Source organism: Odontesthes bonariensis, chromosome 15, assembly GCF_027942865.1.
Source record: "Odontesthes bonariensis isolate fOdoBon6 chromosome 15, fOdoBon6.hap1, whole genome shotgun sequence".
Lineage (NCBI taxonomy): Eukaryota > Metazoa > Chordata > Actinopteri > Atheriniformes > Atherinopsidae > Odontesthes > Odontesthes bonariensis.
In genome coordinates, this window is record NC_134520.1 from 23430094 (window position 1) to 23457994 (window position 27901).

Here is a 27901-nt window from a genome sequence, read left to right on the forward strand (position 1 = left end):
TTGTTGCCAAGCTTAAAAAACAACACCCCAGCCCGGCGTTGATGGCGACCTATGAAGAAATATCTACCACACCTTTCTCTCTCTTACACTTCAACTTTCTACTTTTTTGTCAGCTGATAAAGATTTTATTTGTTATTTGTATATAGCAACCGGTCCAGGGTGTACTTTGCCCCCCCCCCCCCAACCCTGAGATGGATTAAGCGGGTATAGAAAATGGATGGATGGATGGATCTATATCTATATATACAATATCATATCTTTAATAACAATTATTACTACAGCAATGTAATTTCCCTTCTGGGATTAATAAAGCATTATTCAATAGCCTAATTGAACCAATTTGGAATATTCATTCTACTTCAGTATTTATCTAGTTTTATTCAACAGTCTCTGTTTTGGGGAAGATTACAACTTCGATGCACTCTTTTGTTAGATTTTATGTTACGATATCTTTATGAAACAAAATATGAGTGTTGGTATAACTAAAACAGACTGTTAAATTAGTTTTTAAAGCAGCAAGTAATCTTAAATTTGTCATGGGTTTCAATTAGATTGCCAGTTTCACCCAGTACAGTGCAACTTACCCACTGACCCGGACCAACTTCTAACCTGGGGCAAATTGAGCCACAGGCATTTAAAAAGAAAAGAAAAGTAAAGAAAAAACAACAAGCCATATGAACTGTTATGAATAAATACTGGTTCTATGTACTGATAAGATACGTGCTAAATTTTGATTGGAGAATTTCGTTTTACTTTTGCCTCACTTTCTTATCTTGAGGACCGCATTAGTTAAATAAAAAGATTTATAAAAAATGAAGAAAAAAAAAAAGGCTCATCCTACCCCACTCTCCCTTTGTATGAAAATGTAACTGGACACCAGACAATGAAATGAATAGATAATAAAGCAGGAAATGATTAAACACATAAAACAGACGACACCGTCAACAGGTAAGAGTTTTCATTTTAACCTGTGACACTATTTATAAAACGCACATCTTTAGTGCACAGTCAATCATTGCATTGTGTGTCTATCCATGTGGAAGTAGTCTGGTAAAAACGGACCAACATTAGTTCTGCAACTCTGTAAAAAAAAAAAAATACCTCCTACTTAGAGGCTGACACATTAACCGTCAATATAAAGACAGCTACTTACAAGCAGGCCTAGACCTGGGAACAATAGCAAGTGCATCCTGAAGAGGAGGAAAATAAAAAAAAGCTTGTTAGCTGGGAATGAAACGGGCTTAAAGCCAACTAGGAGTCTTCTGATCGAACAGACAAAAAGACTATTTTACCTGAGTTACTCGTTTGTTTTGTGCGTCTTCTCATTCCAGTCGCGTCGTGTCTGTGAACGCTGCTTTCATCCTTTCCTTTGGACGGTGGCGTTTTTCTCTCTTACTTCTTTGGACTACTTTGGAAAGTTCCCCAAAGAGTGTTTTCTTCCCAAATGTACAAGAGTAGAGCCCTAGTTAAGTAGAGCTGACTTCTGAGTGCATGCAGGGAGGATGCTTAAGAGGTTGCACAGAGTGGGTGTAACCTACAGCGAGCAGCAGAGGGTTGCCAAAATAGGGTTCAGGGATATGCGGGGGCCTTTCGGTGGGCTCCAAGAGGCCTGGTCCAACTTTGGGATTACACTATCCCCAATCTAAACCTATCATTAAATTTAATGGACCTGGGAATCCAGATGTCATTTATAGTTAATGTGTTTATGAAAAGGCCGGATGTTCCACAGCAATGGATGAAGTAATATAAAAAAAAAATTCAAATGACACAGTGTGCCACTGAAGTAACAACTAGATTATGTCGACTGCTATCAAATTGGAGTAACTGACAACAAGGTGGCTGAATTAGAAAACGCATCAGTGCTATCATTAACATAATAAACATTCTAAATATTGTTTGTGTGATATTTCAGTGTGGAACCACAACAGCTAAAGAGAAGGGAAAAAAAAAAAAAAGTTTCATTCCTTACTAAACAAGACATGCAGTTGCATTGCAGTGCAGGAAGCCATTTTATATCGACATCTTTCTCTCTTTTTATTTGATCTCTTTTAAACAGGGATACAGATCGCAAAAAGGGGGAATAAAACAGCAATTTGTTTGCATACGTATATTAAGAGGAAGTCAAAGACATACAAGTCACTGAGTGCAAATGTTGATGTGTTATACAATATATAAAAGAACAAAGCTTAATGCATAGTAAAAAAAAAACAAACAAACAACTAAATACGATTCTTACTTTTCAACCAGTACAGCTGAGAATGGAAACAAGTCTTTTACAAAGCAGTGCACTTGTGTGGCTGGGTATCGAGACAAAAACAACATGTTTGAATCTATTTGGGGTAAAAAAATAAAAAAAAGTACTATATTTTTCAGAGTCCACTAAAATGAGCATCATTCAGTACTTTGCATAGTTAAATCCAGATTACAACTTAACTATACTCTTTAATTGGACTGCTGTCCCTGTCCCAGCATGCAAGCACAGGAAGGGAATCAATTTCTTGACAGAATTTAGACCAATTCTCTTGCAATAGGTGCTGATATTTCCCCTTTCAGCTATTTACTTTTAGGCTTTTTCCAACTACGGTAGCCTATTATTTCAGGCAAAAGCAGCTGACAAATAGTTTAACACGTTAGTACCATGTTGAGCAGTAAATTGGAGAGCTTCATGGCTCTGTACATTTTGTATGGTCCATATGTTTCACTTTCTTTTTTTTTTCCCCCCCAAACAAAATAAGATGACCTTTGTGGCTATTCTGTCAATATGTTGTCTTCTGTTACTTTTGTGTTAAAGCTGGTGACAGAAACTGTGGGGCATGCCGAAGTGTCAAAGCCAGTTTGGGTCCAACGTACTGTATACGTGCAAGGGCAATAAAAAATCCTGACCGAATCATCTGGGTGTGACAGTGCAACTTACAAACAGGACAATTTCAGTTGGACTAATGTGTGGCTTTAACGTCTGGTTTTAGTCTAAATAACATAATTATTTTAATCATTGCACTAAATGATAGTCTGGCCCAGCATAAGCAAAATATTTTCCTTATAGCCATTTACCCTGAATAATGTTTATCCACCTGAAATTTCTGTTAAAACCTAAACATTCTGGTGAGTTTAGTCGTTGCTCCAACTCAAAAACACCTTGAAAATTCTACAAACAAGTTTTACCGTGGTAGGAGGGAAAAAAAAAAAAAAAAACTAGCTCTAATCACCAGCCGTATTAACATCCCGCTTAAAGGAACAGTTACACAAGCTGTTGCTGCAGTTATGCGCCATCAGAGGAACGACTGTGTGAAAACAACTATAATCAGTGGATGCTACAATCCAGCAGACTTTACAGTGTTTGCTTCCCGTAACATGAAGTTACAGAGAAATTACCCAGAACCAAGCAGGTTAACCCTAAAATCTTTCCTCATGCCAAGCATTAATTTTTTTTAAAGTAAATCTCTAAAAAATCGTGTACACTCATCATAAACCCAACAAATACAGATTACACCCAGTGTGGGCTACCACTGCAATGTTCGCCTGGAGCAAGGTATACAACCTTACTTACAACTCGATTTCTAACAGCACTGTGAGTGATAACTCCATCTTTGGTCAACGAGTCATATTCTGTACTCTGCTCGGAACCGGCTGAACTTCTGCTGTCTCTTTCCGCCTGCTGGGTCCAGGAGGAGGAGGACAGCCCCCGCAGGGCAGAGTGGAGCTCATCTCGTGCAGATATCACGGTTTGAAGACATGGAAGCTGCAGGGACAGAGTTCCAGCTCCTTCCTTGGACAGGCCGGTGATCAGCTCATCGACCATCTTAGCAGAGGAGGAGATCAGCTCTCTGCAGCTGCTGAGGTCAGAATTTTGGTTTTTACCTGGAGGAGTCATGGAGGACTGATTAGTGACACGTATAGCAACAACAAAAACTTTTGAATCGAGATAAATTTCTCAAATTTTCTGGCATAAGTAAAACATATTCGTCTCACAGTAAAACTCTTGCCCCCGCTCTGGGCCAAGCTCCACTCATCACATTTTGGGAAAAAAACAGTCGGAAAAAAAGACGAGGAAAAAGCCAGTGCAAGTGTCCGACGACCTCTTTAAACAGGACACTGGCCTAAACAGTACCAAATGTGAGGCAACCACAAAAATAACTAATAGTGTGTCAAAAAATGTGTTAAGAAGGTGTTCCTGGCACTTTTTGACCAAAACTTTCAGAGGTCAAGAATGCTGCAAGGATGCATAAACAAAGTCAACTGTTTAGCAGATTAAAAGACAAGTGCTCTTATTTCACAAACAGGCAGGAGGCCTTTGTGAAACGTATGTGGGATGCTTCAGTAAAAATGCCACAAACTGAAAGTAGAACAGTTCCTTCTTTCACCATGAATTTGCACCTCTGCTCACATTGATCCGCTCTCGGGCGTGGAGTTATCCACTCACTCCACTCCAGCCCTCTTTTCCACAGGGTCTGCCTCTTTTGAGATCTGAAGTCAATAACCCTCAAATCTCATAACGGTATCAGAGAAAGTACAGTAAATAGCCTGAAAAATAGTGCAGAAAGTGTTTTTTTTGTACTCTTGAAGAGATGAGACGATATTTGGATTGTGTCAGCTTTTTCTTTTAAAGGTCTTTGCAAATCAAAGTTTTATGCGTAATCACCTTGGTTAAAGTTGGACATTAGAAAAGAAAGATGGAGATTGAATTCACTTAAATGTAGCAAAAAAGCTTTTTATGCTTGCTTGAGGTGTTTAACTTTTTTTTAAAGTAATTAATACTTGCAAGGAGAAAGGTGGAAACACCTTTCGATAATAAGTTTTGATATCGGGAGTATGGTACTTGGAAATTTAAAACTTTTGAAAACATGAATATTTGTACAAGACAATTTGAACGATGACATTAACTATATTTCTAAGGGCATAAAGAGTCAATAGTTCGACGTGTATAAAATGGCGTGAATCATAAGCTATCGCCGTCAGTCACCAGATCTCAACCAAACAGACCGCTTATGGGAGATTGGACTGTCTTCCCCCACCGTCAACAGTGCACCACATGTGAAAATATTTTGGGAAGAAAATTTTCCATCTCTTCATTAGGGCTCCAGCAAAATGGCGAATCAATGCCAAGGCATACAAGGAAAGAAAAAGGCTTGCTGGTGTTTCCTTTAATTTGTCACTGGTCTGTAGCTCCACAGAACTTGCTTCTGATGCTTGTGATGTGAGGATGTTTGAAGAGGAAGTCATTCTGGATAAACCAAACTACAGTCTTAGGTTATGTGTAAGTCATATGCTTCACCTCGCAAGGCTGAGGACAGACATGCATGCAGCTGTCGGATGGCCTGGTTCAGATGGAACAGTTCGGCTGATGCAGTCCTCAGTCTCTGTAAATGAGCAACTGAGGCCTCCTCCTTTCCCTGCTCCATCTCCTCTAGGTCAGATTCCCTCTCCTGTTTGAAAACATTAACACAGAGTAAATGGTAAGTGTGAAATGTAGAGGAACACTTAAACACATACTTTAAGATAGATGCCAATGGCCAGTGTAGCCTTAAACAAATCAAGATAGATTTTTTTAACCACGGTACAAACCTAGAGTTGAGATCTTAGCTTAAAGCTACTTCAACAGAAACTGTTGTACCCGAAGCTACATTTTCTTAGTTGAAGTTTCTTTACGCACGCAGATGCATCCCTGTGTTACATGCCTTGTTCAAAGTACACCCTGAAAGTAGCTGTTTGAGGCCATAACTAAGGTTAATTTGACAACAATGACACCATGGGCAGCAAAACACGCCTGCACCTATATGTGTCCGTTATTGGTTTAACAAAAAAAAAAACCCTGCTAGTTTGTGTGACTAAGATAACAGCAAACAAGCCTGTTAGCTGTGACTTATGGCACTTCATTCAACACATTCATTACGCGTACGATCATCAAGGGATGACTGCAGGGAGATAAGCTCACAAAGGATTGAGCTTTACAGCAGCAATAAAGGCTGAGTGGCATCTTTAACAGGGTTGTTGTGGGCATGGGTATTAATCTGTAACATTTAAACCTCTGTCAAGATGGATTAATTGCTTTCTTCCTATGACATAACGAAAGAAGATTGGCTGTGCTGCATGTTGCTGATGCCACTAAGATGCTCTAATATTACACACCCACACTGCACTTTTTTTCCCCAGTTAAACGAAGCCTTTCTACACCAGTTGCTCCAATTGTCTTTTGAGAGAAATATCTGTCTAACACTACCTACTCCTAACCTTTAATAAACAGTATGAAATATAAGGAAACCAAATAAAAAGGTGACAGAACAGCAGCAATTGTTTGTAGTTGTTACTTTGAGCTTATGCTGAAACTCACCGAAATGTGGCAATTTATGTAGCTCTGCAGGGCGCGAGCTAAATCAAGAGTTTTGGATTTTAGGCTCTGCAGGACCTGTAAGCAGAGATGACAGGCAACTGATTAAAACTAAAGAAAAAAAATCAAATAAGTAAACATTTGCTAAAGCTTTATAATAAAATGTAATGTAATAGAATAGAATAATACTGGGTTTCTGGGATAGGCCAGCTGAGCTTCTCTCAACATTTCCCTGGTGATAGTGAGGCTCTCCTCTAAAAGCGAGCGGACGCCCTTTTTGGTTCCCTTCAGCAAAAACGTTACCAGAGATTCCTGAAAAGATACAATGAGATAATCAGATGAAACGCATTTAAAAAAGGCGTAGCTTCACCTTTCCAGGGACCATAGTTAAACACCATGAACAAAACAATGCATCACTGTCGTAAAGCACAGTATGAAAGCCAGTGTTAGACTATCAGTTATCCCATGTGGACAAAGCGCAATAGTGACACTATAATAACATCAAATTAAGCACAAAGGCACAAAGGTGAGCTATAGTACAACATTAAGCATGGTTGTACACATGAACCCCCCTGCCCTCAAATCCAAGAAAAGAAATATTGCAGTTGTTTTCCGGAGTATTTCAATTTTTCAAGCAGCTTAAGGCTTTCTAATGTTTGGGTCATGACATATAAGGAACAAATGTAAAAATTAAAAGTCAATATTCAAACGCACTCTAGGCATATTCCAAAGGGGATTTCTGGGTAGTTAGTTTTACGCAGTTGTTTATTTGGTTCACATCCTGAGGTTGTTTACGCTGGAGTTTCAGAAAAAGTTCAAACAAGAAAAGTTTCCAGATATATGCAGATGCTGATTATGTCGTTTGATCAAAAATAAAACCGAATCTCGTTGTGTCCTTCAGTGCTGCCTCGCATTAAACACCGTGCTCCCGTCAACACAGCAACAGTTCTGAGCACACCCTTACCCTCTATTTAATAAAACACCACAGCACTTGTACATAAAACAAATCAAACACACATTCATTTTCAGATCATTAACTCCCAACCTCTTAATATCTTACTCGCTGAGAGATCCGCACAGCTAATAGTGCATTCTCTGGCATTATGAAGTCGGGGCTTAAATACGGTGAGCCTTTGAGCTTTAACAGAGATGGTAGCTGCTGCGGTGTTATTGGTGGCGTTACCTTGCCTGTGGCCTGAGCGCCTGGCCCCATGATGTTCAACGGCATGCCTGTCACCACTGCCATGTGGCCAAGCACAAGCAACGCTGCATCCAGGCACTGACCGCTCTTCCTCCGTGCCTCCATCACCATTGATGTGATCTCAGATTCACAACCCTGGATTTTTTTTGATTTTTTTAAAAACACACAACATCAAGTCAGCATAAACAAACTGACAAACAGGTGGAATTAGAATTGATTTAATAGTGAATCAATGCTAGCCAGCCAACACAACAGTCGACAAAGTCTGAAGGGTCAGTAAATAAATTAAAATGCTGGAAAAGATTATAAATCAGGTCTGAAAGGGGAAAACTGTGTGTTTAGGTGTTGAGACTGGTAAGGAATTTAGATTTATTTTCCATAAATTCATGTTCTGTGTGGAGCTCAAGGCTGAGAATTCCCTCTGCTTTGCCATTTCCATAGACAGAGCTCAAACAGCTCAGAGCTAAGACCCGTCAATCAATGCTCTGCATTTTGATAAGCCACCCCATCTGCAAACTGCACCAAATTGAAAACCGTTTTGTCAGCTTAGATTTTGCACTCTTTTCAACTTTTATATGACCTGAAAGTACAAGGATTACTCCAGTATCATCTCACTGTAAAGGCTTTAATCTGCAATTGTTTTTTTGTGTTTACCTGTATAAGCATCTGGAAGAATCCTCCCATTCTCTTGACGTTGCTCTTGAGTTCCTCAGCAATGGTGTAGAGCAGGCCAGAGGAGGGTTTAACAGTGGACAACCACTGCGTGGTAACAAACACAGCAGTCTCCATTGCTGTGGTGGCCTTGACCAGCTCAGTCTGTGCCACTGTGTTACATGCAAACACTACAGGAGAAAACAAAAATCTGATCAAAATGAAGCTGCACCTTTAAACAGGAAGGCACTCATAGGCATTTTAGCTGCACAAGCAAACATCTTGTTTTGCAATAACATAGATAGAATAAAAGAGCAACGCTATCTTGCTAATACTTTCATCATTGACAGCTTGGAATCGAGTTATAACTCACCGCTGTCCTGGCTGTCATCATCCAGGCTATCATACAGGTCACATATGGTTTGGACCGCCATATAAACCAGGTTCAGATCAGAGATCAGTCTATCTGCCAGGCTCTCTTCTGTCCCACTGCAACTACGCAGACGGGACACTGACTGGCCAATCAGCTCCTTGCAGATGCCAGCAATGGCAGGGTCTGGGGTGGTGGAATGGCTGGAGTGAGGCTTGGTCACACCCATCAACCCTAGGATCAGGCAGAGGTGGTGAGCACAAAAAAGGCTTCATGAAACACTATAGTAACTCTGTGTCAAATATATATATATATTTTTTTTTACAAATCAGTGAAGTAGGGTCTATTTAATAGCTGTAACACAAACATTTCCCTTTGTAATTCTCCACATTTTAACACTACAGCATTTGAAAATGAATTTAAAAATGCAAATAAAACCTTTTGTTCCCTTTTACAGCTCACCAAAAACTTGACAGAAAAAGAGATTTTTGGAGACAACGCTGACGGCGTTTTCATGATAGCTTCTACCAATATCCCTACAACTGGGCTCACTACAGTGCTTTGAAAAAAACCTATTCAATTTTATGATAGGACTCCAGTTGTTTTGTTAATTCCCTTACCACCAGACCCTGAGGAGCTGTTGTGGAGGCTCTGAATTGGATGGACCCGGATCTCGTAGAGACGCCCTGAGATTCTCCTGCTCTTCAGAAGACTCCTGCTCCTAAAGTCCAAGCAAACGGAAGCCCTGTCAGTATGCTGCCAAGTCAATTTAAATTCACATTTTCTTAGAAATCCAGTTACTGATCTCATTTAAAATGACTGTCAATACAAACCGATGCAAATATCATTATACAAATTGCAGCTCAATGTTCATCTGTCAGTTTTTCTTTCATATTGTACTCTTTGTACAATTATTAATTTTTTCCTTCTAATATGTAGATTTCTGGACTGCATCTCTCTCCTATCATTTATTTGCTGTAAGGGGGTAGTGAAACTGGTAGTGACAGACTGCATTTCCTCTCAGAATGTCTTTAGCATGCCCTGGACATGGTGAGAGTAATAATTTTAAACCAATTAATTTAGCGAGGATTTATTTGAAACACTTGTTAGACGGGAGCAACAGATATTATACCCTTATTTCGTCTGGAGAAATCTAGAGTTAGGACAGTACGTGAACAACAACAACTATGGTTATGAGGCCTGTGAGTTAGATAGAACAGTATGACCGAACCACGGAGTCTGTGCCATGTTTCTTTTGGCTGGATCTGGTGGTAGTTTGGAGAAGCAGGAGTGCTGCTGACATCGTGGGGAGAAAATGTTGGAGGTTCAGCATGTACATATGGTGATGTGTATGCATGTTTAGATTATGCAACATGATGTGAGAGACAGATCTTTGGTACCTTTCCCTTTCCAAATGGCCGGCATGTACATATGGTGATGTGTATGCATGTTTAGATTATGCAACATGATGTGAGAGACAGATCTTTGGTACCTTTCCCTTTCCAAATGGCCGGCATGTACATATGGTGATGTGTATGCATGTTTAGATTATGCAACATGATGTGAGAGACAGATCTTTGGTACCTTTCCCTTTCCAAATGCCCTGCCAGGACCTTTTGTGGACATGAAATTATCAAACAGAGGAAATACAACGAGGTGGGGAGTATTCAGTGGGCAGTAGTTTTATAAGAGAAAGAAGCATGGCTCAATGTCAAAAATATGTGCCAGGTTGTAAATTACACTGCTGGGAACATTGTGAAAATAACTAAAACGTTCCGAACTGTAAATTTTCCATTCAGCCTACCTTTTTTTGAATTTCCAAACACATCCTTTTGCCTGAACGTTCAAATTATAAGAGCTGGGCTTTGGGGTAGTGGATTCAGGACACACATTTTAAAACCCATTGCATCAATACTGTGCATCAAAGCCTTGACATGGTTTAACAACAAGAGGGGCATGTACAGAGAGATGCTCCTGCAATTTCCTGACGGTCTTTTTGAGGGCTTTCATAACAACATATTTCATGCAATAGAACGTGAATACAACTTGCTCCTGAAATACTTATTTTAGCACTATAAATATAAGACGCTAAAATATGGACTGAAGGATAGGAAGAGGAGCTCGATAATTACCTTCGGCGAGAAAAGGATGATGTGGAAGCAGAGGAGGCCGATATATCTTGCTCCCACTCATCATCAGGGTCATAAAACACACCGTCATCTTTGGAGGTGGAATCCCCCTGCAGAGATTAAAGTACTTTTGACATGCCCGGTCTCATTTACTCAACTTAATGAGAAAAGCATAGCAAAGAGAATCAGATTCCTTCTGCTGGGCATAAAAGCGCCCCTTCTGGATTGTTATAAAGTCAAATGTCTAGAAAACAGGAGGTTGAGTGTGAGTTGATCTCAGTGAGTTTCTGTAAATGCAGACAGAGGAAGAGAGAGGATAACTGTCAGCATATGTTTTAATCCATATTCATTCTGTACGATGTTATAAAAACAAAAGTCAAATCAAATAAGAGAGCTTGGACAGCTTCGTATAATTTTAGTAGCTTGTTACATAACATTGTGAGAAATGCATCATTAAAAGGGTGAAACCATTCTGTGTCATTCCCTATTCTTAATAACAGGCAGAGGCAACCTGAAACAATGTAATCAAATAAATTGAGAAGCAGGCAGGACAAACCAAAATCAGCTGTGATGGAGCTAAGACATTCACATCAAACTGAAAGCAAACATTTCTCATTCATCTGCAAATCTGATCAAAAGTTGTTGCCATTTCAACATCCCAAATCAGCTGCATTTGTTTATAAAAAAAAAAAAAAAAAAAAAAAAAAAAAAAAAATCTGTGAAGTTTTGCTCAGTAGTCCAATTATACAAACGAGTTATCCAGCTATTCGGAAAGTTAAGAGTTGATTTTAGGCAAACCTGCTCGAGCTCCCTCATGGCAGCTATGTTGTTCTGGAACTTTTCCAGGCTCCAGAAAGTGGAGATTCCCAGCTTTGTGTTTTGAATCCGCACCTGCACGGCACCTTGTTCGGGGTTCTCATTGTCGGAGCTCTCATGTCTGGAACAGGAGACAATAACTTGATTGCTGGCTAATTTCGATAAAGATTACGGCAGCTTTTAACTTAGACAACTTGCTTACATTTTGATTTTTCCTAAGAGAAACCATATTGTAAATAATTCTTAAAATCAATGCAAAACCTCACTGGTATTGTACATTGTTGTGTTTGTGACCTGTAAACTTTAAATGTTGGACCTACCTGCTGAAGAGTGTGCGTTTTTTCAGTTTATCACTAATCTTATTTGCTTCCTCAATCATTAAAGACAACTTCATGGCATCCCACTGTGGAGAGGCTAGAACACAGAAATGAAGAATTAACAGCCAAGAACATCTTACATGAATGATCTTTACTTTTGGAGCAGTGAATTGTACATTCATACATGTGACAGAGGCTGTCCTCATCACTCTCTTGGTTATGGAAGAGGAACATCTAACCTTGTACTGCAGACTTGATTTAAACACTGCTACGAGCAAATGCAGCCCCTCATTTAAACACAAAACTCTGCCACACTCACTATGAATGCGGTAGGAAAGCAGTATCAATAAGTCATCAACTTTCCAGCTCTTTTTGCCAAAGTGACAGATGCAAATATACAAGGTACCGAAGGGACATGCACAAACGAGGGTCAGAGAAGAGTAAAATTAAAATAATAAAGACATGTTTTGTCACGGATGCATGGTAAGATGTGCTTTAAGACCCACTTAAAGCTGTACACAGTTGATCGGATCAACACACACAGTTTAATTGCAGGTGTAAAAAGCCTCCAGACCGAAAAACTCACCCTTTCTGGGAGTTTGGTTTGCCCTTATAGCTCTTTTCTTTTGTATCTCCTCCAGCTCTTTGCCGATCTTCCTCTTTTCTGCCTCCAGTGCCTCAACAATCTTTGCTTGGCATACTCGGCGTTCTTCCATAGCCTGGGGTGAATCATAGCAATGTAAATAACATTAAAAACCATCAGGCCATAACACGTAGCCTTAAGCCAAACTCTGGCATGACTCAAAACACATCCCGAAAGGCCCCTTAGTTAAACACAAAACCAGGTGTCGACGTATTTGCTTAAGCCTCTAAAGCTCGCTTTATATCATTAAAAATCATGAAGCAAATCATGTGCAAAATTGAGATATGATGTCAGTAATAGTTATAACTCCTCTGTACTTTGACTTCAGAAACGGTAAGAGTGAAAGCTGACTGAAATAAGATCTGTCATACTTCTCTTTTCATGGAGATTGCAGATCTATCACATACTAAGCATCTCTGAATGTAGGCCAGTGCATTGGGGTGCATGTGGGGGACACAGTCTCTTATTGGAACGTAGTCTTCTTATTCCAAACTTATTTAGATCTTTATCTACAATGCTTTTATTGGTCTGAGATTCTGCACCACACGGTTACCAAACTATATCGAGTCATTATTTTCATGAGGTTTTATGAAGAACAAACACAATATATTTTTTATGTAGTTGAATTAAGATTGTTTTTATCTCCAATTTAATTTGAACAGAAGTGATCAGTTTCATATAAATACTGAATAAGAAGAACAGCGAAACTCGTTTGGCATAAACCTAAAAGAATAAACTCTTTAAAATGAAGAAAAGCACTTGAATTTTGTGGTATCCTGACCTGGGCCTCCATGTGGAGACGGAGGCGTTTCTTCTGGGTGTCCACCTCCTGCTCCAGCTCAAGTTTGGCAATCTTGAGCTCCGCCATCTGGTTGGCCACCCTCTGCTGGTGTAACTCCTGCCGACGCTTCTGCTCAGTCTCCTCATTCTGACAAAAATGAGATTCAATAGTACTGGTACTGACTGCACAAGTTTCAAGCATATACAGTCTATATTGTTTGATGGTTGTGCAATAAAGCTGCACAATGTTAAAGAAATAAAATGCCATATACAAATAAATAAAAAAACATCAGTACACCACCAACACACAATAAACAGCACATTGGTCCTGTAGAATGGACAATGATTGACAGTTATGGTCGTAAATTGAAGAGAAGTAGTCCAGCTAGAAAGGGAGATTGAAACAGAAAGGTGTAAAAGTTTACCAGCTCTGTCTCTAGGGCTTGGATCCTATTTTCATAAAGAGCTTTCTGGTCAGAAAGCTCCTTCTGAGCGACCTCTTTTGCCATCTGAATTCCCTGCATCATCTCCTCTTTTGCCTTTAAATGGGCTTCTTCAATTTCTGCTTCAAGCCTGAAACATACAAAAATGGCTCAAAGGGTTATCGGATTTTGACGGACAGATTGCAAACATGAGGAATAAGAGCACAGTTATTCGTCATCTGAATAACCCTCCAACACTCACTTCGCTCTTTGAGCAGCAAGTAGCTCATTTTTGGCAAATTCAAAGTCCTTATGGCCATCGCCTGCGCTTGTCCAGCATGATACCCGCTTCCCAGACTGCACCTCTGCTGGATGATTGAAGCGGAAGTAGTGGTCTCCACCGAGGATAACCCTGTCGCCCTGGATGTCAAATAAACAGACAACAATGCGTACTGAAAATGATCCATGAAATGCTTTGGACAGACAGGCTGATGAGTTTGAGTCACATTTAATGAGTCAACAACTCCCATATTTACACTGAAACATTTTTTTTTCTACTTACATGGTGCAAGACAGTGGATGCAGAGACCAGGTTTCCATTAACGAAGGTCTTGGCATTTTCCATAGGACTGATGCTTACGATATTGTGGGTGTTGGATATTACACTAAAAAGCAGAATGAAGTAAAAAATAAATTAAACCTCTTGAAATTAAATGATCTCTAATTTTGAACAGAAATGCTGTCAGGCTTTTGTGGGTTTGGGTTCAATTTCATACTGATTAAAAACAACATCTATACATATGAATTTCAAGCATTAAAAGAACATTGCATGTATTTTTTTTCCTCTGAAATGTAGTTTAATCTTCCCATACTGATGATTATCCAAAACATCCTTACTGTATTTGTACACCCTTTTAAATACACGCAAGACTGCAAACACGGAACCTAATACTTTCTTAACTGAACAAATTGATATGGTATTCACACCCCGCCCAGGTTTTGTCCTCACCAGTGTTGGTCAGCAATGAGAGTTCCAGTGAGCTGGATGTCATGGCTGGAGCCAGGTTTGAGCTTGCCCACTGTGGTTTGGCCCTCTTTGATCATGTAGAGAAGCATCTCAGACAGCTGAGGATCCTCGTTCAGATTCACCAGGTTAGGAAGACGGTTGTCGACTTTGAATGTCACGCCTACTTTCTGATTGGACAAAGTGAGAAATATTTTCCTCATTTTTTTTCACCAATACATACTTTAGAACAGGCATCTTCGGCACAGCTTGTGTCAATGCTTGTTTTTTTTGTTTTCAAAGATGAGAAGTTTTACAGTTTCATGCAATAAACTCAACATCACATAGCAAGATAGAAAGATTTAATGTTATAAAACGGTTTGAAAAACAGATACCTGCAACTCCTTCGTCTCTTCCCGTTTGCGGATTTCTGCTTGATCAAGTTTCTCTCTCCATGCCCTGCCAAAAAATAAAACATCACCAAAAGTAAATGAAAATTCTGCCCTGACCTATCAAGATACAACCAAAACTTCATGCTGCCTGAAATGTGTGTAAACCATGAAGAATCATAACAGGGTTTCTCATAAGTTATTCACTTTGGCTCCCTGCGACCGAAAAAAAGAAAAGAGTTCATTTCAGGGTTATGTCAGATAAATACAAATATTAATGTTAGAATTAGTGCAGCGGAGCTGACCGGTTGGCTTCGGCCATCTCTCTCTCTTGCTGACAGAGTTTGTTCTTCAGGGTGACAATCTCCAGCTGGAACAGCCTGACTCGTTCGGGTTCAACGCCCAGGGAGCTCATCTGGGCTGCTCGCAGTTTGTCCACCTCTGCCTTCAGCTCTGAAACGCACAAAAGTTGGGCCAAACTGCTTTAAACTAAACATTTGTCAACATGAAAGTCACATAAAAGTCCTGAGAAGGTTGAACTTTAAAAGAGGCCTCGGAAATATTCTGACATTGTCATTTATTGAGCAACGCTGTCTTCGAGTCTTACACTGAGCAGTGATGTGAGAGAAGTGCACAGCAAGAGCTCCCCTTAGTGCTGCAAGCATCAAACAGCAGCACATCGACGTATGACAAAAATAATACTTGCAAGACAGTTAGCTGCCAAGTGCGACTGACGGTGCATAAATATGGCCAGGAGGCAAGGTTAGGGCCAGGCTCTCATTTCAGCTTGAAAGCAAAAGAGCTATTGATAAATGGGGGGATAGGAGGGTGTGTAGCATGGAAGAAGAGAGACAGAAATGAAGAACAAGCCACAAAGAGAAGGGTTCATTGTTAAAAAGAAAGATGAACGCAGAAAGTGAAATAAAAACTGAACAAATAATGTAGATGAAGGAGAAGCTAAAGCACAGACAGCAGACAAAGACATCAGCTTCGTATTTTTGCATGTGATTAAGCTATTACTTTGGTTCTGTTATTATGGGATAGCTGGTGTTCAGGTTAAGAAAGAAAAGAAAATCTCTATAAGATCAAAATTGTTTTCCAATGGTAAAAAGGTGAATTGCAACCCTAAGAATCCTTTCCAGTGACTGGGGTTGGAGATACACAGGAAATTAATCAGGGTAGGGAATGATCGTAATGGAAAACAAAGCCACAAATCAGCCAGTTTATACAGTTTACACAGTAGATATGTTCAAAGGAGTAGAAAAAAAAAAAACACTCACAGCCCTGTCGAAATATGTAACATTAACAGATCTTGAATGAATGCAGCTGAAGCACAGTGCCCCACTTTTACTAGTCTATATACTGTTGTCACCACAGCCCAACACAGCTGTAGAGAAATACATTTCACACTTAAAAAAAACTTAATTTGCCTTCAACTTGGACCTCAGTGGACGTGCAGAGGAATCGGGGCTAAAATAATCCTTTAGCTCCTTGGAAAAAATAAATAAAAAAAGCCTGGGGCAGTTGGGCTCCAGCTGCTTTCAGTTGAAAGGCGCCTATAGTCTATGGCGGTCAAGGATTTAATTAAGTCAGAAGTGCCACGCAACCAGCACTGCGCTCAGACAGCATGTGCGCCAGAGTTGCTGAAAACCCAGCCACAAACAAAAACTGTGCAGATTGAGGTTCTCCACTGGAAACACATCATCAAAGTGGTACTATCAGTCTAAAGAAATGATAATAGATAAAAAAAAAGGGCTGTATAAATAAAGCTACATAAATATCCCACACACGTTTGAATGTATGCGTATGTTATGGATGTCTGACCTCTGATTAGTTTGGCACTTGTGTCCTCATTGACTTTAGCCACGTTAATGATTGTGCGGGCCTGCTGGGCGTAGCGCAGCGTGCTCAAGCTCTCTTCCACATTGCTGCCCGCTGGGCTCACAGTAGCGATCATGGCTGTCTTAGAGTTACCGCCGAGGCTCTCCTTCAACAGCCTGCGGATGAAAATAAAACAGAGCTGGGTCAGAAAATAAGAAAGTTCTTACAGTTATTCAAACATGTCTGAATTTATCATTCATTCAGTTACTGTTGTCCGAGTCCTTTTTTTTGTTTTTCATTGATAAAAATAATAAAAACACTAATAAAAGAAGGTCAACGAAATCAAGAAAAATCTGTACAAACATACTGCTTCCTTACCATGTAAGGACAGACTCTCTGTATGGGATGAAGACCTTCTTCCTGGTCAGTGCCTGTTCTGATAAGGCAGAGATGACCTTCCCAAGTGTTAGCAGGGATTTGTTGATGCTAGCTCCCTCCTATAAAGACAGAAAAACTGGAATCAACTGCTTGTGTCTTACTGAGACTACAGAAGTGAAAATGCTTCTCTACTCCACATAGACCTGAACCTTCAGGAAAATCAGATTGTTATAGTCTGGCTTTAATGGCTAAACTACAGGCTGACACACCAAAAATACAACTCAATCTCAGATTAATCATGGCGGATAAAACATAACAATTAGTTGAGTTCTGGCTTGAGTTGTCAAAAACAAATAAAGTGATATCCAAAGTGATACACAAAGTTTCATTAACAATGTAACAAACAGAGAAACTGACATTTGAGTGGCAGTAACCAAATACATCATTACACTGGTGTGTGTGTGTGTGTATGTGTGTGTGTGTGTATATACCCTGAGTCTGTCTCCACTTGTCTTGGCTGAGTTACAGCGTTCACTACCAGCCAGATCGACCAAGTTGATTCTGCTGCTGATACTGTGGTCATGCTCCTCTCCTTCCACAAACTCAGTCTGAACACACGGACAATAGGTTAAATAAACGCTCAGCTAAAACACGCGTCGGAATGAAGAGTCACAATCCGTGCTGTAAATATAAAGTTAAGTCAAGAAGCCGTACTTTAGTCTGCGTCATAACCAGGGTGAAAACAGAGTGAGATCTTGAGCTCTTGTCATTCATTCCCGTTGCAGCTGTGGCCCTCTGCTTGTTACCAAGCTCCAGCCAGCCCTGAAAAAAAAATATAAAAAAAAAGAGGAAAGAACACAGAAAATTTTGACTCTCAGTAGGACATCATAGATTCACAGGTCATTCAAACATGCTCCTGAAAGTATCAAGCAGATTGTAAGAAGAAAGATTGGAACAGTAAGTTCAACCTACCTGAATGTCACCGTAAGAGCTCACCACATTCCTGATAAAGGGAAAAAAAAAAAAAAAAAAAAAAAGAAGTGATCTATTCTGCAAAACAAACCGTTAAGAAATGGTTTCCAGTTAGATTTTTCAAAATAAATAAAAGATTTTCTCACGCAGAGAGCTCAGCAACATAGGGACCGTGGACTGGATGCTCCCTTACCCTCAGCTGAAAAACAATTCCGTTAGCTTTTATCTTTTTATTTCTGCTATCACACAGCACTAAAACAGGTCTCTGTCGAGTAAACGTTCTCCAACATGTAAAAATATGTTGCTTACCAGGGAATATGGAAGCCCCCAGTCTCGAAAAAGTACGGTACATTACTTTCAATAAAATCTTAAAATAAGAAAAGGTCATAGGCCATTGTGGAAAGTGTAAGATCCAAACGTGAAGGATGCTGTGGAACTTTTGAAGCAGTTTGCTTCTTTTTTTTTTTTTTACGAGAGAGAGTTTGAGTCAAACTACTAACCGGCATCCTCCTTTGGTTTGGCTCATCTCTGGTCACCAGCAGGTCATGGATCTTCTCATTGTACACTTCAAAGTAGCTCATCTCGACATGGCATTTGACCTGAAAGGCAAGAAAAGACCGGAGCTTCTGATAAGTAATGGAACCAGACTGAAAACAAGACAGTCAGTGTGCTCATCCAAGTTTTAATTGTTGGAAAATTGTCTGGGTCAGTGATACAACCTAAACACTTTTCAAGTTAAACTGGCTTAGACCAGAAAAAAAAAAAAAAAAAAAAGTGAAGATGTTTCTGTGTGATCTGTTACCTCTTCGTCTTCCATGGAGGCCAGTTTCACAAAAAGCTCCTGACAGAAACGTGGGATAACCCCTGCCTCCTCCTCAAAGCCCATCATCCTGCACAATCACCATTTTAAACAAATCAAACTGGTTAGATTGGGATTTCAAATGCAGCATCAATATCTCAGAAGCGCAGGAGACAGTCCATTCATTGATACAAATACTCACGTGTATGACTTGCCAGAACCCGTCTGGCCATAAGCAAACAGGCAGGTGTTGAATCCTTCAAAGGCCCTCAGTAGCAGAGGTTTGGCCAGTGTCTGGTATATGGTCTGTTGGCTGGCAAAGGTTGGGGCTTTTTCATCCACCGAGCAAAGTGAGAAGTCATACGTGAAGGAGTGGCTGTGTTTGGTCTGTGGATGCTGGACGACAGTCTCCTGACCGTTCATGAAGATTACCTGCAGTGTCTTCTCTGCTTTCTCCCTGTAACAGACCAAATTATATACAGCCAAACAATTAGGTGAAGTACTTTTACAATCGTATATGTAAGTTCTACATCATGTACATCCTCACATAAAGTGTCATTTATTTAAAGCAAAGAAGGCTACAAAGCTGCTGCATCCCAATAAGCTGTCAGGTGTTATCAGTTTCTTTTCTACTCTCTGACTCGCATCTGCTTTTCAAATCAACCATCACATCACAAACCTGGCATTGAAAGGCCGGACACGGACAGCCACAGTCACAGCACTGTTTTCCATCTTTAAGGGGTCCTGCTGCGTCAGGGCCTCACTGGGATGGCACAGAAGCTGTTCACTGGGGGCTGGAGCAGAAGCGGAGGTCCTTACCAGGGTCACGTCTCCCTTTTGGTCTGAGTTGGTTGTCTTTTTCTCTTGCACCGGATTGTTGAACTTGTTCACAGCTGCGGTGGCCTTGCTGACCCGAGGAGCTGGCACGGGTTTGGCAACCTCTGCCTGCTGTGCCCGGGATCTGGGCCTCTCCAGACTGGCGGATTTGACTGCCACCAGTTTTGGAGCTTCTTTACTTGCCAGTTTCTCAAAAACGTCTCTCTTGGCAGCGATTTTTTCAAACGGGGTCTTTTTGGTGGGTGTTTTAAAGGTTTGCACCTGGTCCTCTACATGTCTCTTTGTGGAAGAGGGCGTTTTGCGGTGCGCTATCATCTCCTGCGTCTCTTTGCTTTCCTTGCTTTTAGCGGCAGTTTCCCTTAAACTCGTGGACCTGAATAAAACAGGAGTCCTGCCGTTTGGTTCACCGAGGACTTTCGGTGTTGGCTGTTGGCCATTACCGCTGACACCACGTTGCCCACGTGCGCTTTTATCCATTGAGGGAGTCCTAGTCCTGCGTTGCAGTGTGAGTCTCTTCTCCGCAGCTGGGGTGGTGTTTTGGCTGCTTTCAGCCATAGTCCTCTCCGCTGTTTCAGCTCCGGTCTTCCTCCTTGATCTTCTCTGTAGGGTGAGTCGGCCTCGGTAAGGAGTCTGCTGCCCACTGCCGCTCTTTGACAGCGCAGAAATCACATAGGTCCTGTTTACCGGACGGCTTTTATCGGACGACCCGCTGTCTTCACGCGCAGATTCAGCGCTCGATATGTCACTTTTTCCTAGAGATGCGTCTGTTGCCTTTTGCCCTGCCAGGCGCTCCTTGCCGGGTGTCCTGGACGTTGATGCTGACAGTAGATGATCATAATAGGCTGTGTGCTTCCTCGCCTGGACACTAAATATCGACATGGCTCTTAATTGGTCCTAAAAATCTAAATTAGTTAATGGTAACTGCTGTTTTCTCAAGCTGTGACCGTACATGACACTAAAAACAGATATGACCGACGCAAGTACGTCTAAGTATAGTAGTTAAAATTGTACATAAATACATTTGAGTAAAACGTTAGCTATGCACACGAAAACAGCTAACTTTGTTTATTATTGTCTCCTCCGCTTCCGCCTTCACCCGCCTCAATTTCAAATTCTGTCCGTCAGTGACCGCTGATTGGCTGATTTTTCGCCGTCACATTTTGATGGCGACATTGCAAGCATATTAAAGTAACGCTAGGTGGCAGTACAGATTAGATCATAATAGTAAAGTGGACTGAGATCAGTGGAAATATTTTCTGACGTCTTTACATCTAAAATTAGTTTTCTTCCGTTAGAAGAGAAACGTACCTCCATAGTAGACATTTCTTAAAAATGGAGAGAAAAAAATCTGACTCCATCTGCTAAGTATGGCTACAAAAACCTCTAAATGGTACCTTGGAAAAAGATATTTTGTCAGTCCTTGGTTTGAAATGTATACTAATTTCTTATGATAATTTATCTTTAAAAATATGTTGTATGTCGTACCTCATATTAACGGTATAATCTATAATGTATTCAAGTGCTTAGCTAAAGGGAACCTGGCCTTGGATTTAAGTGTGGGGATTAAAGAATAATTCCTAACTGAATACATTTTCTTACAATAATCACACAAAACATTAAGTTACAATACATCAAATCCATATTTTTTCTATTTCATTTTATTTTTTTTTTTTATTTTTTTTTTTCAAACAATATAGAAACAAAACATCACAGCTTTTAATTTACAAATAAGCCCGGTCTGCTGCACCAATGATTTAAAGAATCGGTTACTTCTTGCGACGGTCATGTTTCTTAATGATGTCTAGGAGGTTGTTCTTGGTAACCAGTGTGTCCTCTGGTCCCGTTCTGGTTTTCTGTCTTTCCCTCCTCTGCTGTTCGTGGAGATGGGGTGAGTTTAGGAGCTGAGGGGGTAGAATGGACCCAGTGGGTTTGACCCGGTTCACCACCCCAGAGAACAGCCGCTTGTTGTTGTTATTGATGAAAGTGATGGCTGTTCCCCTGTGTCCAAGCCTCCCTGCTCTGCCCACCTGAAAAGTAAGAAATAAAGAAGGCAACAGTAAATTTTATTAACTGTGGAGATAAAAACCCTGCTATTTATCTTTGTACAAAGGACTTCCAAATCCCACCATTAGGAAGGTATTGCGTTTTTCCTTTTTAAACTTCTAGTTACTAAGAGTTGCTGTATTTAACCGTCAACCGAAATGAGTGATGCAGTGTTGATTGACTAACCTGGTGAACATATTCATCCATCGTGTTTGGCATGTCAAAGTTAACCACCAATCTGACGTTGACAAGGTCCAGTCCTCTGCCTAGCACACCTGTACTGATAACCACTTCAAAGTCTCCATCCAAAAGACCCTGAAGAAACGGAGCAAATATCACACTGTATACTGGTTTTGCACTGCTAACATTGTAAGTACACAGTGATTCATAGAGCAGGCCTTTAAATATTACTTCAAACTCAAGTGGACTCAATAGCTTGTCCACTTTTTTTTTTTAAATCAATCTGGGAGCACCTGACAAATATATTACACCAGAGTGGAGATTCAAAAGCTTACCAAAACACCAGAAATATGACATTTAAATACAGCTAGTACATTTTGACCTGGTACCTGATTGGTCAACGTGAAAATAACATAATCTTAGAAACTCCTTTGTGCAAGTATAAATCGATTCGTTTCCAATAATACAGTGTTAATCTGGATTACTTTGGTCCATGTCCATCTGACTACGTGATTCCCCACTCCTCTGCTTTTGTGTTCCTTTGGCAGTCTCAACACTGAACCTGTCTTTTTGTGTGTATGATAAGCAAAATATGGTCCTGAAAACAATTTGTCTAGCAAGACCAACCAAAAAGGTGTTCATATCGGTCTGCAGTCAGATTTAGTCAATACGACAGCTTCATAACTCTGCTGACTTCACGCCTCTGACATTAATAGTAGGTGTTGTCTGAGAACTGTTTGTCCATGTATCTGATGTTCTACCATTGCAATTCAGTCTCAAGTTTAGGGTTTATTTTATCTACAGTAGTTCTGGTCTACTTCGTTTTTTATTCATGTATTTTGTTATTATTATTATTAGTCTTACCAAAAGTGAAGGAATTAAATGAAAATTAGCAGCCTTTCTACACTTCTAATGGTATTGTCTTGCAGTCAACTGTTAAGTTAAGTCAGAGCTGTGTGTGTTTGTGGTCTTCAAGCTACAATTAGTTCAGGTGCATGACTCTTGTCCAGCAAACATAGGAGCACCGTTGTTCATGTACTTGCGCATGTTCTGCTTGCCCACTGGTCTCACCCTCAGGATATGGTTACGTTCCCACTGGTTCTTGTCAGAGTGGATTGCCACGGTAGTGAGATCCATCACCTTGGTGACCGCCTCGCACAGCAGATCAGCCCCCAGTTTACAGTCGACAAACACCACCACAGGAGGCTGGTACAGTTTGCCATCCTGGAAAGTCAAGAATAACAAAGGTTCTGGGTGAGATTTTTATCAGTTTCCTCAAACAGATATTACAGTAACTCGAACACAGACTGTACATGCATTGTATGTATATTAACTGTGTGCATATATCACCATGCTAGTGGGCTGACTTCCAAACTTCAGGGGAAAAAAAAGTCAAAACTCTCCAGCAGATGATCTCTGTAGTAATGACTGTCTACTCGGCATTAAAAGATAGAATGCAAACTTTCCAAATTACCTGCTCTTAATTCATTTGTTGCCATTCATACCTGAACCAGCCAGAGACGCCTTTGCACATCATATATACATGTCGTTGTATGTTTTTTTCCTACAGCAAGTGAAGTGTTCATAGTGGGATTCTTTCCAGTCACCAGAGAGTTTTAGTTTGATCCTCCACTCACTTTTGCCTGTTCACAACAACTCACCATAAAGTAACTTGCCTCTATATATAAGAGGTTGTTGTTATTTAAACTATGGTCTATCGACACTTTATTCACAGGGTTAACTCAAGCAGACCTTATTGGTCTTGTTTATATGGTGCAAACCACTGCTAGGATTCCTGGAGTGGGGCCACGGCTCCGGACCCACCCATTTCCTCCAGAGAGGGGCCAGAGCTTCAGTAATGACTGTCTAAATATGGAGCTGTGGGGAGACTGGTCAAACTCCCTCCTCCAACTTTGAGGTTAAAAATACCAAGCTGGTACCAGTGTAGGTCAAAAACGGGACATAAACTTTAAAAAAAAAACATGTGTGCTTTAACCCTACCAAACAATTTTATGCTCTCAGAGTACATTTACACTCAAACTAATACAAATAAGAAAATAAAGTGAGCTTACAGTGATACTCCACCCAAAGTCACCCTTTTGAGATTTGAACTGAATTGGTTGTTTTTTTTCCCCAAAAAGTTTAAAGACAGTTCTTACATTGAGAATCTCAAAAAGCTTCTTCTTCTTGGAGGGTTCCTCCACCCAAAGCAGGATCTGTCTGACGTTGGAACAGGGTTGGTTCTTCTCACCGATGGCAATGCGAACGGGGTTGTGGACCAACCGAGCAGCTAGCTCCTCTGTCCCTGCTGGGATGGTGGCCGATGCCAGCAGAGTCTGGTGTTCTTCGGGGACTTGATCCAGAACCTCCAGCACCTGCTGCTGGAAGCCCATCTTCAACATAGTGTCAACCTACACGAGACGCCACAAGATTCCTGTTCCAGCAGTTTCTCCATTTTCTAATTGATTTGAATAGTCGCTACATTGTAAACATGCATTAACAGATATTATAATAAATCCTGAGTTTTATAGCATTTTATGTGATATAAATTGAGATTAATGTTGTTTGTCATGATGTCAAATTTAGGTCAAATCACTTCACATCCACCACAAATGAAAGTCAGTCGATGTGCATCAGTGATCCATGGATGCAGAAAACTTAAAACAGCTGAAGCATCAGTCATTTGTGGATGCATTCAAATTTAAACAAAGGCACAAAAAATTTGAGACTGGAAATCTCTGAATGCAAAAAAAATAACTTTGATTATGTTCGTCTTACCTCATCGACCACCACAACTCTCACTTTATGAAGTTGCAGTGCTTTCTGCTTCAGGATTTCAATCAGCCTCCCAGGTGTAGCTATGACAATCTAAAGGAGATTAAGAAAATAACTAAATGATGTAAATGATTGAAAAGACAATGCTTTGACTGGGTGAGGAGGGAAAAAAAAGGTACTGTACTTTGATGCTGCTCTTGAGACGGTGGAGCTGTGGGGGAAGTGGCATGCCGCCCACCAGCAGCGCAGTTCTCATGTTGGGCAGCCTTATCACCAGCTCCTTGGCCTGTCTCTCTATCTGAATGGCCAGCTCTCTGGTGGGGGTCAGGATCAGAGCCACAGGGCTGCACACACTGTGCGCTGGAATCTAAAATAGAATTGACATTAACGATCCTCTGTCTTTAAGAAAATGCCTCATTTTTTTTCTTACCATTATTTGTACAATTGTTTTCCTTAAGAGCACTTCTTTTTTTCTTCTGCAGAAACAAATCATTGTTACGTAGAGTGCAGTTTATACAGTTTCTCAAGGGGTTGTTTCAGAAAGGCAGATGCCTATTATCAAACCGAATCAGCTCTTGCCTTTTAGCAAGAAAGTAACCCCCAATAATACAAATTAGAGTAATTCTCCTGACATGGTGGGTTTCTTTTTTTAATTTTCCAAAAAGCTCCGTATTGCTGGTGCTTTGGAACGGTGGATATTAAGGAAATGAATACTATAAACTTGTGTGTGCATATATTTAATTTATGTATGTGTGTTAAAAACTCATAAAACGAGTGAATAACGAGTTTTACTGGATCAAAAGGGAGTTATTCGTGGCTCTTATTTTAATTTTATTTTTTTCAATGACAAAGACATTGAAACATGTTGAAGCTACTACGATGATGTTGGGTAATTGCTACTTCTGCTACTAGAGGCATTTTATGTATCAAATGAAGAATAAAATCTGAAATCAGAAAATGATCAACGCTTTCCAGAGTAAAATGTGTCACGAAGTGTCAGAAAAGAGACACGCATATCCAAAAGAAACTGTTTTAACCCATTCACCGCTACCATATATATGTGCTTTTTTACCCCCCCAAACATGAAGCCTTAGGTCTGAATTATCTAAATCGGCCAGCAGCTGACTTGACTTAAGTCTCATATTTTCAATTGACAATTGGCTTACATCTGCCCTTGGCAAAACATTCTCAGAAATTAGGGAGCAACTTGAATAGATCACAGTGGAAGAGAGAAACGTTATGATAGCTGCAAGAAAGATTTGAAGGCAGCCAAAAGGTTCTGCAACCAGATATCAGTAAAAGGTGCCAATAATGTGTCCACGGTCCATCATGCGTGTGTTTTATTTCATATCATTCAAGTTTTTCTTATTTTTCTTTTCTTCAGTAACAAACATTTTACAGAAAAAGATGTTCAGATAATATAAAGTCAGGTCATCTGCATTGATTTCTGAGGATGTTGGGGATTCTTTGCTTAAAAATCAGAGGTGCACATACATCCGACTGTGTTTACGCTGTCTACTCTGTTGACACCTATGGTGTGTATGGGTTAGTAATCCATCTGACATCAGCATGTAAAAATTACTACTGATCTTCATCGTTAAACATCACCACCGCTGCCAGATTGTTGTTATCGCCTTGCGTCCTACAGATAATGTTTCCTATGCATCAATAAACATCCTGTTGGTGGGAGTGTTCAGTTAAATTACTTGAATTTCTGTCGATATTAACAAATATCAAATGAACTGTTAGATGTATTACTGTACCTCCAGTGCCCTCACTACCACTGGCAGCAGGAATGCAACAGTCTTTCCTGATCCTGTGTCAGCACTGGCAATCACATCCCGTCCTGTGAGACCAACTGGCACCATCTGCATCTGAACCGGTGTGGGTGCCTCATAACCAGCCTTTTTCAGGTTGCCATTTAATGTGGAAGGGAAGCCACAATGTTCAAATTCAATAATGGGTCTCTTGACATCATTCCCCTGAGTTTTAATGCCCAGCTCCTGTCTGATTCGCTCCACCTGCTCATCCGTCAGACCCGATATGAATGGATCTTCACTATAGGAATAGCATGTTTCACTTACACCTGTACCACCAGTGTCAGCTGCTTGAGGTTGAGGAGTCCTTTCACCAATGTTTTTGTCCTTACCGTTAAATGCATCTGCCCCAGTACCCATTCCCATTTTCACTAAATGATTGGCTTTGCATTCAAGACTGCAAACATCATTATCAGTGGCATCACATATGTACTCCCCATAGCGACCACACATCACACAGACAGGCTCTCCTGGCTCAGGCCACCTCTGGCTCTTTTTAAAAGATTTGACTGGCTCCTCTTCTTCCCCATCATCCGAAGAGGACATATGTCCATCTTCATGTGTATCACCATCTTTCAAAGGTGCAGAGTCTCCACATATGTTTACATTTTCATGCTGTGGTTTCTTCTCGTCACATGCTTCCTCCTTTTGCACAGGTATCTCTGAACTACTTTCTTTACCCTCCTCCTGAACAATCTTGCTTTTCTTATTTAAAACCTGGCCTGGCTCCTGGGCTGGTCTCTTCACTTTCAGGGCTCTTGGCATAAACATGTTTGATTGAACCTGTAACCACAAGGAAGCAGAGGTAATTCAGAACCAGGTCTACAATTTAAGCGATATAAAGGTATAAACTTAAACCATGAACTGAAGAGAACATAATTACATAAAGGTAGTAAAACTAATTGTTCCTGTCATTATATTGCCACTCAATGTTTAACAAAGCCGATGTTAACTAGTGTGACGAACAATTTACTGTTTTTATTTTTTGAAATACATCTATATAAATATCATTACACCACATCTAATAAATGCTGAGACATATCTAAAGTGAATCGTTTGTCGATTAAAAGTCTGAACTTTACATACCTCTCCGTGTAAAATCCTCCAACGGTTCAAAACACAATCACCGACGCACACTTATGACGTATTACAGCTTTGCACGCTGGGAAATGAATTTTTTTTCGTTTTCTTTGCGTGGAAACCTAAAAGACATATAGCATATTTTACCGTGAA

The 27901-nt window shown here is 40.3% G+C and overlaps 3 protein-coding genes across 6 annotated transcripts in view; all 3 read right to left on the reverse strand.

Annotated features, from left to right (window-relative positions):
• LOC142400569 (adhesion G protein-coupled receptor D2) overlaps window positions 1-1472 on the reverse strand; it is a 93417-nt gene extending 91945 nt beyond the window's left edge. For all 3 annotated transcript variants that reach the window (XM_075485566.1, XM_075485567.1, XM_075485568.1), the window contains exons 1-2: window positions 1293-1472; window positions 1154-1190 (exon numbers count right to left, since the gene is read on the reverse strand). In XM_075485566.1, coding sequence (XP_075341681.1) covers window positions 1154-1189 — 36 coding nt within the window. In that variant the 5' untranslated portion in view covers window position 1190; window positions 1293-1472. The remainder of the gene's footprint in view (window positions 1-1153; window positions 1191-1292) is intronic.
• A 542-nt stretch (window positions 1473-2014) lies between these two features.
• kif14 (kinesin family member 14) lies at window positions 2015-21355 on the reverse strand. The gene is made up of 29 exons (XM_075485571.1): window positions 19696-21355; window positions 19219-19473; window positions 19020-19107; window positions 18718-18816; window positions 18364-18416; window positions 18218-18248; window positions 17960-18067; window positions 17737-17853; window positions 17246-17364; window positions 16871-17043; window positions 15352-15499; window positions 15053-15116; window positions 14664-14848; window positions 14217-14319; window positions 13917-14074; window positions 13658-13805; window positions 13234-13380; window positions 12396-12528; window positions 11813-11906; window positions 11475-11613; window positions 10680-10786; window positions 9168-9268; window positions 8551-8781; window positions 8181-8368; window positions 7509-7661; window positions 6515-6637; window positions 6329-6403; window positions 5273-5423; window positions 2015-3858 (listed from the first exon to the last, which is right to left on the reverse strand). Exons 1-29 carry the CDS (start codon window positions 20730-20732, stop codon window positions 3485-3487), a joined length of 4902 nt encoding a protein of 1633 aa, XP_075341686.1. The 5' UTR covers window positions 20733-21355; the 3' UTR covers window positions 2015-3484.
• Window positions 21356-21536: 181 nt separating this feature from the next.
• Window positions 21537-27817, reverse strand: ddx59 (DEAD (Asp-Glu-Ala-Asp) box polypeptide 59). Of its 2 annotated transcripts, XM_075485572.1 has the most exons (8): window positions 27755-27817; window positions 26615-27451; window positions 25036-25218; window positions 24855-24944; window positions 24236-24487; window positions 23148-23300; window positions 22083-22211; window positions 21537-21880 (listed from the first exon to the last, which is right to left on the reverse strand). In XM_075485572.1, exons 2-8 carry the CDS (start codon window positions 27437-27439, stop codon window positions 21620-21622), a joined length of 1893 nt encoding a protein of 630 aa, XP_075341687.1. In that variant the 5' UTR covers window positions 27440-27451; window positions 27755-27817; the 3' UTR covers window positions 21537-21619. The 2 variants fall into 2 exon arrangements, with proteins under 2 accessions (XP_075341687.1, XP_075341688.1); XM_075485573.1 differs by lacking the exon at window positions 21537-21880 and having other exon boundaries at window positions 22087-22211; window positions 23116-23300.
• Between the last annotated feature and the right edge of the window lie 84 nt (window positions 27818-27901).

What these genes read in the sequence shown, in the direction of transcription:
- kif14 (XM_075485571.1), bottom strand. Translation starts at nt 20,732, where the DNA reads ATGTCGATATTTAGTGTCCAGGCGAGGAAGCACACAGCCTATTATGAT. An exon ending in AAGTGCCAAACTAATCAGAG is followed by an intron (nt 15,500 to 16,870) that starts GTCAGACATCCA and finishes TGTGCGTTTCAG; the next exon opens with AGCTGAAGGCAGAGGTGGAC. An exon ending in AAACGCACACTCTTCAGCAG is followed by an intron (nt 11,614 to 11,812) that starts GTAGGTCCAACA and finishes CTCCTGTTCCAG; the next exon opens with ACATGAGAGCTCCGACAATG.
- ddx59 (XM_075485572.1), bottom strand. Translation starts at nt 27,439, where the DNA reads ATGTTTATGCCAAGAGCCCTGAAAGTGAAGAGACCAGCCCAGGAGCCA. An exon ending in TGGTAGTGAGGGCACTGGAG is followed by an intron (nt 25,219 to 26,614) that starts GTACAGTAATAC and finishes ATTCTATTTTAG; the next exon opens with ATTCCAGCGCACAGTGTGTG. An exon ending in TGGATGAATATGTTCACCAG is followed by an intron (nt 21,881 to 22,082) that starts GTTAGTCAATCA and finishes CTTACTTTTCAG; the next exon opens with GTGGGCAGAGCAGGGAGGCT.